This window comes from Elephantulus edwardii, unplaced genomic scaffold (assembly GCF_000299155.1).
Source record: "Elephantulus edwardii isolate Elephantulus edwardi_28Jun2011 unplaced genomic scaffold, EleEdw1.0 scaffold00098, whole genome shotgun sequence".
In the NCBI taxonomy this organism is placed as follows: Eukaryota; Metazoa; Chordata; class Mammalia; order Macroscelidea; family Macroscelididae; genus Elephantulus; species Elephantulus edwardii.
This window is the reverse complement of record NW_006399848.1, coordinates 5,005,387-5,017,733: the sequence shown is the minus strand read 5'-3', so window position 1 is coordinate 5,017,733 and position 12,347 is coordinate 5,005,387. Positions and strand designations below refer to the sequence as shown.

Genomic DNA, 12,347 nt, shown 5'->3' with positions numbered 1-12,347 from the left:
GGATGGGTGTGTCAGAGGCAATGAGATTGGCACAGGATAGAGCAGGGTTTAGGGCTGTTGTACATAGGGTCGCTATGAGTCGCAAATGACTCGACGGCACATAACAACAACAACAACCTGCAGAAAGCTAAAACAAGGTCCACATCTCGCACCATACACAAAATATAAACTCAAAGTGGTTCAGAGACCTAAGAGAAAAGACCCAAACCATAAAGATCATAAGAGACAAACTGGAACCAAGCTCAGAATGCCTAGCCTATGGTATAAAGAGCCTGGCAAATACAGCCAGAAATATACAACCAGGAGAGGATAAAACTGATGAATAGGAGCCTCTAAAGATAAATTCCTGTGTACATCAAAAACTTTTTCCAAAATGGGAGAAAGAAAACCTACAGACTATGAACAAACATTTGACAATACCATCTCTGACAATGGTCTCATAACAAAAGTTTACAGACTACTACAGGGCCTCCACAAGAAATAAGACCAATAACTCAATTACAAAATGGGCAAAAGACACAGAAAGACTTTTCACAGAGGAAGACAGCTGGATGGCCAACAGACAAATGAAGAAATGCTCAAAATCACTGGTAATAAGAGAGATGCAAATCAAAACCACAATGAGATATCATCTCATCCCAGTATCAGTGGCAAAATTTAAAAGGAAAGCAAGCAGTAACTGCTGGAGAGGATGTGGAGAGGTTGGAACTCTCACACACTGTCAGTGGGATTTTAAAATAGTCTAAGTACTCGGGAAGACAATTTGGTATTTCCTCAAAAAGTTGAACATAAAAACCCTGTATGACTCAGCTATTCCATTACTAGGAATATACAGCAAGGAAATTAGAACTGAGACACAAATGGAGATTTGTAGACCAATGTTCATAGCAGTGTTATTCACCATCACAAGAACATGGAAACAGCCCAAATGCCCAACCACAACCAAATGGGTAGAGAGACCATGGTATGTTCACTTGATGGAATACTACACAGCACTCAGGAGCAACAATTTCTAAAATTACTGTGTAACTTGGGAGAGACTGGAGGGCATTATGCTGAGTGAACTAACACAGTCTCATAAGGACTTACATAAGATCATTATTCTAAAAACAGGTTAACAAGTAAACCATGTATGGTAACTCATGGGGTGGAAGGCTGAGAATGGGTAGGGGCAAAGCCATAGGATTTCACAGTTTTGTGGGAGAAAGGGGGGAGGACAGGATAATGATGAACAAGGTCCAATGGTGGATAATTTTATAAAACATAATTCATGAGAATGATTGTAAAGAACACAATGTGAATGAAGAATAGTGTGAAACACAATGTAAGCAAACCAATTAAAAAGAAAGAATGAATGCCTTGGGTGGGGGGAGGATACAGGGCTTCATTTATAGTGGGAGCATGTTCAAATCCTGGGGGGAAGGGATCTCTTACATGAGCTTCTTGAATAGAAAAGGGGGGTGGGGGAAATGAGAAGTCAGAAGGAGTAACTGGCCTTGAACAAGATAAAGAACATATTTCCTACAGAAACTGGAAAGAAGAGAGTAAACCAGAACAAATGGAGTTAGTATGAGTTGATGAAGAGTTGATGTCTAACAGTATTAAGACGGCCAAGACGTTGAAGAGAAAGCAATCTATGACAGAAGGGAGGGGTAGCAGTGGTTGGCTGGAGGGTTTGAAGGGTGTGGAATATGTTTCAGGAAGAAATAGATCAGTAACACAGTGAAGAATTGTGCAGATGCCCAGAGGTCCAGCTAAAGCTTGAGATGATAAATTTATTTCTAGGGTGATTTCCTCAAGCAGCTCTTGGCAGCTGCTGTGTAAGAAAAGAGAAGATGCCAGGTTGAAATTGAGGGCTGGCAGAGATACCAAGAGAAGTACAGAGTAGTAAGTTCAATGAGGATACCAGCAAGGGGAGTGATAATACCAAGAGTGAACAGAGATGGAAATAAGGAAGGAAGGAGCTGTGGGCTGGGAGCATCAGATGGGGCAGGCAAAGGAGGGGTCCAGAAACAGGAAGCCAACAAAGAAAGAGACAGGAAATAAAGAAGGAATTGGAGGGTAGAGAGGTAGGGCAGGGAGAAAGACTGTAACTGAGATTTAATTTTTCAGATTTGGGACAGTCTCAGTGAAATCATCTGTTACAGAAAATGGCATGACTGATGTCAATATGATAAGGAAGTCAAGAAACTCACTGTGTACAATGTGCATATCACCCACACGAACACAGGTAACCATGATAAAACAGAACCCAAAGACAGAATCTGCTTTCACATTTCCATCACCCTTAGTTAGCATCAAGAAATGAAGACATCTTTCACTTTGGAAAATCTGCTGTTAAGGACCTCTCCAAAATGCTGAAGAGAAATTTTCAATTGCTTTGTATACATGTGAAAATTGAAGGAAAAACATGGAAGACCAAAGAATTAATGCCTTTGAATTGTGGAATATCTCATGGGCGGCCAAAAGAACAAACAAATCATTTTGGAAGAAGTACAATCAGGGAGCTCCTTAGAGGCAAGGACGGTAAAACTTTGTCTCACAAACTTCGGGCGTTTTGTCAGAAGGGGTCAGTTCTTGGAGAAATAATGCTGAGAAAGAACCATAATGCTAAGAGGAAAACACTCAAGGAGACGGACTGACATAGAAACTACTACAATGGTTGACTACTCCAGTAATGATGGTACAGGGCAGGGCAAATTCCACATCTGAAGTTCACAGGGTCACTAGCATTCAGTTTACTCAGCAGCACCTAACAATAACAACGAAGGTAAGAGAATGACCAGAAAAGCAGCCAGATGAGATTTGGAGCTAACCCTCAGTCTGTAGCTCTCATAAAAATCACTGTTACAATCTAAATACATTATCTCTACATAAAATGTATATCTTGGGCATTATAAATATATATATACACACACATAAAATGACAAAGAGGGATGGGGCTAAGAAACTGAACTTAATGTACATTGTCTCCATCTACCTCACAGAATTAATAAGTATGTAGTTGTTGCTATGTATTGTCAAGTGGGACCTGACTCACAGCTGACCCACTGGTGAGTTTTCAGGGGCAGTAAATCCCATGGAGATCAAACATCTTTCTCCTTTGGAAGAGATGGTAGATTCAAACGCCATGGTATTGGGCTGGCAGAACAACTGACTGAATGAATCACAACAAATTATGGTTAACCCTGAGGAGAATGGGAATACCAGAACACCTGATTTTGCTCATGTGCAATCTATACTTGGAAAGGAAGAAGTCGTCAGAACAGAGCAGGGAAACACTGCATGGTTCAACATCAGGAAAGGAGTGCATCAGGGATGTGTCCTGTCTCCATAACTTTTCAATCTACATACAGAGGCAATGCGAGTATGTGGGCTGGAGTCAGTGGGACTGGCTCAGGACAGGAAGATTGGATAAGGACAGAGCTGATGTATTGGGTCGCTATGATTCGCAGGCAACTCAACATCATACAACAACGACAACAAGGTTCTACTAGGCCACTAGAGCTCTGTGAGTACACAGCAAGTTAATCTGTAAACATGTACCTGAAGTACTTATGATTAGACATAAACAATTTAAGATCATTTGTTTTCATATCTTTTTTCCTACAACCATAAAGATAAAGCTTGAAAAGAACAAAATGCATGCTTCTTCAAACAGGAAATAATTGGAAAAATTCACAATCATAGCTATAGATATACACATTTACATATACATATATTTCAAATTAAATGTTTAACTATCTGGATAATATACCTTGAAAAGTCTGTATTTCAAAGATTTCTCTCAATCTCTAAAAATTTTTCATTTCTCATCAAAGAGTCAAACATAGTCAGTACTTTGTTCTGGCAATTCACCTAAGCTAAATAACAGTGTCATTAAGCAGAACTAAAACTACAATTTTAGCTTCTAATTCATGCATGAGGACAATTCATGAATTGCTGTGGCTTTTGATGTTTCCAACTATTTCTATGTATATATATATTCCCTTTATTGGAGTGTTCTGCTTTCAAAGTTCAAAACAAATGTTAGGTATGAAGCAATGCATGATTCAAAATCAAGAAAGGAGTGTGTCAAGGATGCATCAATGAAGAAGAATGTGGCATCAGGACTGGAGGAAGACTCATCAACAACCTACATTATGCTTGCAGGAATGGAGGCAGACCTGAAGCACTTGCTGCAGAAGGTCAAGGACTGTAGTCTTCAATACTAATTGAAGCTCAACGTTAAGAAGACCACTGAGTCAACTGGCAGCACCATGATAGATGAAAAAGAGACTGAGGTTGTTAACAATTACAGCTTGCTTAGCTCCACAATCAACACTCTCCACACAAACTGTCAGGAAATCAAAAGATGAACTGCATCAGGAAAATATGCTGTCAGGGACCTATCCAGAGTACTGAGAAGCAACAATATCAGTCTAGAGCCTAAGGTGCACCTGATCCAGCCCATGGTTTACACAATTACTTGCAATGTATCAGAGAACTGGACAATGACTAAGGATGACAGAAGAAGAACTGATGCTGGAGAAGAGTCTTGAACATACGATGGACCACCAAGTTTCTCCTGGGAGGCTAGGATTTGGAAGCTCCATCTCACATACTTTGGGCATGTGACCAAGGGGGACCAGTCCTTGGAGAAGGACATCATGCTTAGAAGGGTGGAGGGAGAGAACAAGAGAGGAAGACCCAGGATGAGATGGACTGATACAGTAACTAGGGCAATGAAAGCAGGTGTGTCAGAGTGTATGAGACTGGCTCAGGACAGGGCAGGCTTCAGAACTGCTGTGCATAAGGTCTCTAGGAGTCGCAGGCAACTCAATGGCACGTAACAACAGCATGGGCAGATCATTTTAGGTGGGTAGAAATAGCTTTACCTAACTTTTAATATTTTACATGCCAGTTTATTTTTAAAACAAATTGTTAGGTAAGAAAGCAAATTTTTTTAAAAACACACCTGTAAATTACAACAGAAGGAAAGTGTTCATCTTTCTCAGAGCAGCTGGTGGATACAAAGGGCCTGAGACAGCCCTTTGCTACCTTTGATATGGGTACAAACTCCACTCCACAAATCAAATGATGTAGATCAAAACCACTGAGTTTAAAATAACTATTATTTTAATTAGAACTCAAATACATGATAAAAAGTCCTTCTGTCCTTCAGTAAAATTCCATATACCTTGCCTATCATTGTAAATATCTAAAGCTACCAATAATTAATTTCTAAACTACCTTACTGTCTATAATGAGCACTGGCACATAGTCACTGAACAGAATTCCAGGCAGGCTTGAAAATTAGAAGTTATGGTATTTCAATCTATTTAAGAGAAAATTAGGTAAATAAATCTATCCAATAGGCTTCTATTTCTTTTTTTCCTTGTTCAAGGTCAAACATCATACCCTGAAGGAAAGTCATGCATGGATCACAGAGCAGCAATGAAATTCTAGAATCTGGCACCTACTGGAGACAAACAGTTCTCTAGCTCATAAATAAGAGGAGAACTGCCACACCTTCCTGAGCATCTAAGAAACTAACATAGCCCCAAATTTCAAGACTCAAATCTGAAATGAATCCCAATAGCCTGTAATGGCAGAAGAGGAAAAAATGGAAGACTAAAGAGTTCAAGCTACTTTCTACCACTATAATTTAATTTGGAGATAATCTTCTACCTTGGTTGCTCCCTGTCTACATAACCACTAATGTGGTGCCCTTTTCTATCTTGATGTAATTATAAATTTCTGTTGGTTGTTATGTTGGTCAGAACTCTATATGGAGAGCTAGAAACCAACTTGCAAATCACACAATGTCTGATTTCTCTTACAAATGGAAAGACTGAGATCTTGGTAAATTAAGTGACTCATGTAAATATAAAGTGGCAAATGATAATTTTCATTGGCTAACAACTGAATCATTACTATCTCTACTCATACATGACAGATATTTATTAAATCTCCAACAGATATTTACTGTCAGCCATGTGAAATACACCCCATGGATTATAACGATGAATATAGTCATATCCTGAATGAAATCTAAAATTTGCTGTACACCAGACAGTTTTCCATTTTAATAGACAAATAATCACACAAAGATAAAGAATTTCAGAGGAATATCTGAAGAGCTCTAGCCTTATAGTGTTAAAGGCAATCTGGTGGCATTGTAATTAAGGAATTCCACTCTCACCCAAAAGGTTGGCTTTTCAAATGCATCTGCCACTTCACAGGATAAAGCTGAGGGCAGTCCCTTCCATAAAAATTTACAGCAACACTGAATCAGTTCTACTCTGTCCTACAGGGTTGCTATCTACTGGAAATTACTCAATGGTAGAGGTGTTTTTTTGAATACATCTATATATACCGCTAATTCTTCATTCGAAACTGAATTCTCCCACCTTCCTCCTAGCTCAATGAAATAAAGGTGGATGTCATGGTTTAAAGCATCCATGAAGATGACAATGATAAAACTTAGCTACTGTATAAATTACACGTCTCAAAACTATTGATACGCATCCACTCATTGCCATCAAGTTGGTCCCAGCCCATTCCCTTAGGTTTCTGAAGCTGTAAATCGAATGTAAGAGATTGCCAAACTTTCTCCTGTGGGGCCAGCTGCTGGTGGATTTAAACCGCCAGCAGCACCACCTTCGGGTTACAACCACAACTCCCTATGCCAACGGTGCGTATAATTTATAAGCGCATTTCATTCCCCCTCCCAATTGCACTGTTGTTGTGGTTGTTGTATGCCACTGATTCGGACCCAATTCATAACTGACCCTCCAGCAGGTTTAAAGAGGCTGTAAATTAAATGGGAAGAAATTGCTCATCTTTCTCCCAGGGAGCAGCTTGTGGATTCAAACTGACTGGCTCTGGTGTGGCAGTGCAAGTCCTTACCCTCTAGGCCACCAGCACTCCCTCCAAATTACTTTAGGAGGGAAATACTACCACAGTTTTTATTTTTCAAAAGTTAGAGAAAGATTAAGTCAATTGCTCAAATTAGTGGGTGGAAGAGTTAGGAGTAACACCCAAGTACAGCCTCTCTGCCAATCCACAGGAACTCAACGCCTTCTTCATCAGTGCAATGACAGAGAAGCCATAAAATATCCACAGTCTCGTCAAACTTTAGTACTCTATGATTCGTGGATATGAGGCACAGGTGGTCAGTCCTTCACAGGCTGTTCCATTCTAATGACTCCATCATAAGCTGGTCCTAATGTCAGGTCAAATATCTCACGTTTTCTATTTTCATTATTATTGTCATAGCTTACTACACACCAGTGCTTTAAATAGTAAATCCTAATACTGAACATTTGAAGTAAACATTTCAGAATCATCTGCAAATTACATACTGCGACACTCTATGTAATACTGTTGTTGTTACTATAACTTTCTTCCAAGGAACAGCTTGTGGATTCAAACTGTCCGCCTTTGGGTTGACAATGAAACTTGTTACCACTTGGCCATAGTATTACTGACAAAATGTACAGGGGGGAAAAAAATCAAAACCATGCAGCTGTTAAGCTCAGTTCCTCATACTTCAAATAGATTTTAAATCAGAGACTACCAATATTTAAGCAATGCAACCAACTTTGTAAAAGTTAAGAATGACATTAGTCTGTACGGAGATTCAAAAGAGGAATGAGTTAAAGATTTTACATACATATCCTTAATCTTCACCTAGGCTACAGGCTCAGAAATACATAAAACTAATTGTACTGCTGCAAAATAGCACAATCCGCAATCATCAGCAAAGATATTTAAACAAGAGAGAGGTTTTAAAATTTTTCAAATGATACTTCCTAAGAGTTTGCACTAACAGAAAAATATTACGTATATACTAGGGTGCGTTGGTTTGTTGTTTTTTTAAGCAGAAAACAAAACATAAACTACGTTTTTCAAAACATGAACATTCAACAATGGTATATTTATTTTAGACAATAGGTTTGGGGAGCCTTTTTCTTTTTTCCTTATTTTTATTTTTTTAATGTAAACTTAAGTTACCTCAATAATTAAAGAGGAGACCTTCCTTTGTAAAGAGAGCAAAAATGTGTCCAATATCTTCACATGGATTTCTATTGAGAAGAAAGAAAACACTATCCGGAAAACATCTCAGTCTGCAGAAGTTCCAGAAATACAGGTTTTGAGGAGAATACCACAACTACCAACTATAGATGAAGAAGAAAAGATTCCTCTATTGTGTCAAGTCTATAATACATGCATTTTAGAGGCTGTTGGAGGAATGCTGACAGGGGCACTGTTTTGGAGGACAAGGACATGCAGTTTGTGGAGCTCACCTGGGGTGGGGATTGGAGATGGTGAAGAACAGGGGCACCAAGGGAGGCAGCAAACCATGAAAGCCATATGAAGCTGGCCCCATCCAGAAACCCCAGGCTGAAGCGGGTTCTCCCTCAGCAGCCTTGCTGAGCACCCAAGCCAGAAAGTTACCTGGCCAAGGGGACTTACCATGAGCAAAGGTCCTTACCCTCACTGCAGCACAAGGGCAGAGGGAAGGCAGGTAGCATATGTCACAGATTCTGCAACAGTTAATACAAATAAAACAGCCACAAGCAAACTGGCCTATGCTTTTATTTAGACTGTAGAGTAAGCAGATTAGATACACCAGCGTTCTGTATAGAAAACCCACAATATAGCTATGCATACACATGTGGCTCATGTATATGTAATAGATCGAATTGCATGGTTACAATAAAATGCTTCACTCTGAGCATTCTGGCGATTCTCATTTAAACTGAAAAAAAAATACGTAGGAAAGAGTACAAGTCTAAAAATCATGTTCAGGATCCTTTTAAATACATACGAGCCTTCAATCTTACCAGAACAGGTTTGGTTTGGGGGGGCTGTATGTGTGTACTGGGCTTTTGGGTTTTGCTCCATTGTGGCAAGTCAATAAAGGCAGATCTGATATACAAAGAATAATGGGAAAACTGGAACAGGAAAAGTCAGCTCCTCCACTGGGAGACTGGCAGACAATGTGTGGTGTCAATGCCACATCACATGCTGATTCAGCTGAAGTCTACAAAGAGCCTTCCTCAAACCCAACTTACCAAAAGCTCCTCCCTGCCGACAGCACAAACATCACCACAGGCTTCTACTACACTAACACTACCAACAAGCCACACCCAAAGGCCCTAGTGTGTCTTTTAACTTTATTAATTTAAAGATACTTCTGTTTGTTGTTACCAGAAGTCATTGTAAAACCTGGAAATACAACAAAACAAACAAATTCATTTCAAATGAAATGAACTAAAAAGCTGTCATTCCTAACGTGGTGGACTTTTTTTTTTTGGTGTTTTCTTGGTGTTTGTTGTTGTTGTAAGTGTGAAGTTGGCCCCTACTGACTTTACCTGGACGTAATTAAATACATCTAACATAAGATAAAGAAATTTAACCTACCTCATCAAAGGTGGTATCGTCTTTCTTCAAAGCTATAAAACAAAAAAGAAAAGGAAACAGTTACTATGAAATATCACAGAGATCAAAGCATCTAAGTTCTAAAAAACAAAGCAATATGGTGTTTTCATTTCAGAAAGTAAAATTGTACCCCAACCTGAATAACTATGTTATGATACAAATACAACTGCAAATAAGACAGAGAACTGCACAGCATGCATCTTTGTGAAACATTTTTCATAAATATGTAAATGGAACTATCCTCCCAAGTCTGTGGGAAAAGTATGCACATCTTTCTCTTACAGGAGGAAAAGGTTTTAATGGAAGTAGAATAGAATTACAAAGTAATCTTTCAAGAAACTTCCCTTAGCTCCTAGTTTTTGAGCATTTATCATCATGGCTGTTGGACTCTACCAGACCAACTGTTGGGATAACACCCATTCCACCTGGTACCCAGAATAACATTATCTTTCTGAACAAAGATGAAATACAGCTATGTAAACCTCAGTGTGAAATATAAAGATCGCGGCATAAGGGATACTCAAACTCAAAAAATTCACTGTCATCCAGTGGGAACAGACACACAGCTGACCCTCCAGCAGGTTTGAGCCTGTAAATCGCAGGGGAGGTTGATGTTTCTCCTCTGAATATTCTATACCCATCACTGTCAAGCTGACTGTAACTTAGAGTGATCATAAGGAACAGAGGAGAACTGACCCAAAGGGTTTCTGAAGTTGTCTTCACAGAGGCAGACTGCCTCATCTTTCTTACAAGGAACAGCAAGAGGGTTAGAACTGCCAACTTTTCCATGAGAAGCCCAACGCTTAATCCACAGCACCACCAGCATTCCCTAGAATATCTTCCAGAAGCCAGCAAATATTGTAAATTTATTTTAAACATACGTATCTTGATAACTGAAATTTTATAATCTGAAGAAGCAGATTTCATGGATTATTTTGCAAACAGTTTTACATCCTATAGTTACTTGATATGGCTCATAATGGTATGTGTCAAGCCATGACAGGGCTTCTCCATACATATTCAGTCTGTATGCTGAGCAAATAATTAATGAAGCTGGACTCTAAGAAGAATGTGGAATAAGGATTGGAGGGAAGGAAACTCATCAACTACCTGTGTTATGCAGATGACAAAACCTTGCTTGCTAAAAGTGAGGAGGACCTGAACCATCTGCTGTAGAAGATCAAAGACTACAGCCTTCATTTTGGATTACATATCAAATTCACCAGCCACCCCATGGGAGAAAAATGGTCACTCTCTCTCCTCTCCTAAACATTACCAGCCTTAGAAATGCAATGAGGACTAGCAGAGCTGGACTCGATACTAACAGGCTTTGTTATTTTGGAATATGTGAGATTATACTGGCTGTTCTGGTCTGGATAGAAGTAACTAAGTGGCTCTTAACTGGAAAGCTTTGTTTTGACAAAAACAGAGGAAAGCAAATTATTTTGGTAACTAAAGGTTTTGGTTATTGTATTTGTTATTGTTGTTGTTGTTGCTGTTAAGTCAGAACTGACTCAGGGCTGACCTTCCACTGGGTTTTGAAAGGCAGTATACCGCACAATGACCGCGCATCTTTCTCCCACAGAGTGGCTCGTGTCTTTGGGTTGGCAGCGCACTCCTTACTTACTAGGCTACCAGAGTGTTCCCCAGTTCCAGAGAGAAGGAACGTGGTAGCTCTTAATTGGAAAGGTATGTTCTGAAAAAAACAGTAACAAGCAAATTATTTTGGCAATTAATAGCTGAGAGAAGACATGGCTACACTGAAACTATGATATCAATGCTTATAATATACCACCTACCAATTTTATAAAGGTCATTTCCCTTGTTTCATACTATACATTTGTCATTTTAAAGGAATCAAAAAGGATATGGTTCTGATCATGAGTTAAGAGACTGAGGGCGATAAAATATGTAATACTTAGTCTTTCCCTTTTGTTTAAGAAATTGACCTATAATAGATTTCTCTACTTTCTTTATTAGAGGGCAATTTCTTGAAATGGAAAATGAAAACGCAGTCTTTTTTCCCCAGTCTCAAATGGCTTATGTTATACTCAGTGCGTATATTTTATTATGTATGTAACTTAGATTAAATAGAAAATAACCCATTTTGAGAATACCATGGACTGCTAGGAAAACAAACAGATTTGTCCTGGAAAGGGTTAAACCGGGTGGCTCCTTGGAGGCAAGGATTCTGAGGCTCCGTCTAACATACTTTGGACATGTTGTGAGGAGAGACCGGTCTTTAGAGAGGGACATCATGCTTGGGAGGGTGGAGTTTAGGGCTGTTGTACATAGGGTCGCTATGAGTCACAGGCGACTCAGTGGCACATAACAACAACAACAGGGCAAAGACAATGTATATAAAAGTTTGGGCTTTGAATTACAGGCTTTGCAATCACATAGCATATGTTCCATTAATCTTTGTTCTGTAAAGCAGATATGAACCTGTACTATAATTTGCTTATATGTGAATTCATATTTTAAATCAATCAGCTGTTTATTCCTTATTTAATTGTTTTTCAGATGGTAACTTGTCTCTATTTTTGTATGTCACTATTATTTTTTTATAAAGGAATAACTAGTTACATATATTAATTAAAGACTTGCCCTGGGTAAGAGATGTTGGTAATATTGTTGACTATATTTAAAGAAAGCCTTCTCAAATAGAAACTTTAAATTCTCGTTAACATAAATCATCTAGATTCTTAGGTCTTTAAAATGGGTTGTTGTCGTGTTGTTGTTATGTGCCGTCGCCTGCGACTCATAGCGACCCTATGTACAACAGCCCTAAACTCCGCTCTGTCCTGTGCCAATCTGTCTCCGACACACCCATCCCAATTACCCCAGTCACTGAATCAATCCACCTCATAGAGGGCCTTCCTCTCCTGCGCTGTCCCTCCACCCTCCCAAGCATGATG

General features: G+C 39.2%; 1 protein-coding gene across 2 annotated transcripts in view; it reads right to left on the bottom strand.

The window, feature by feature from the left end:
* The window catches only part of CDK14 (cyclin-dependent kinase 14), a 691,509-nt gene that overhangs the window by 672,354 nt on the left and 6,808 nt on the right, over window positions 1-12,347 (bottom strand). The window contains exon 2 of one of the 2 annotated variants that reach the window (XM_006891458.1): window positions 9,412-9,443. The exons of the other annotated variant lie outside the window; for it this stretch is intronic. Within the exon in view, the coding sequence (XP_006891520.1) occupies window positions 9,412-9,443 (32 nt within the window). The remainder of the gene's footprint in view (window positions 1-9,411; window positions 9,444-12,347) is intronic. 2 annotated transcript variants of the gene reach the window in all.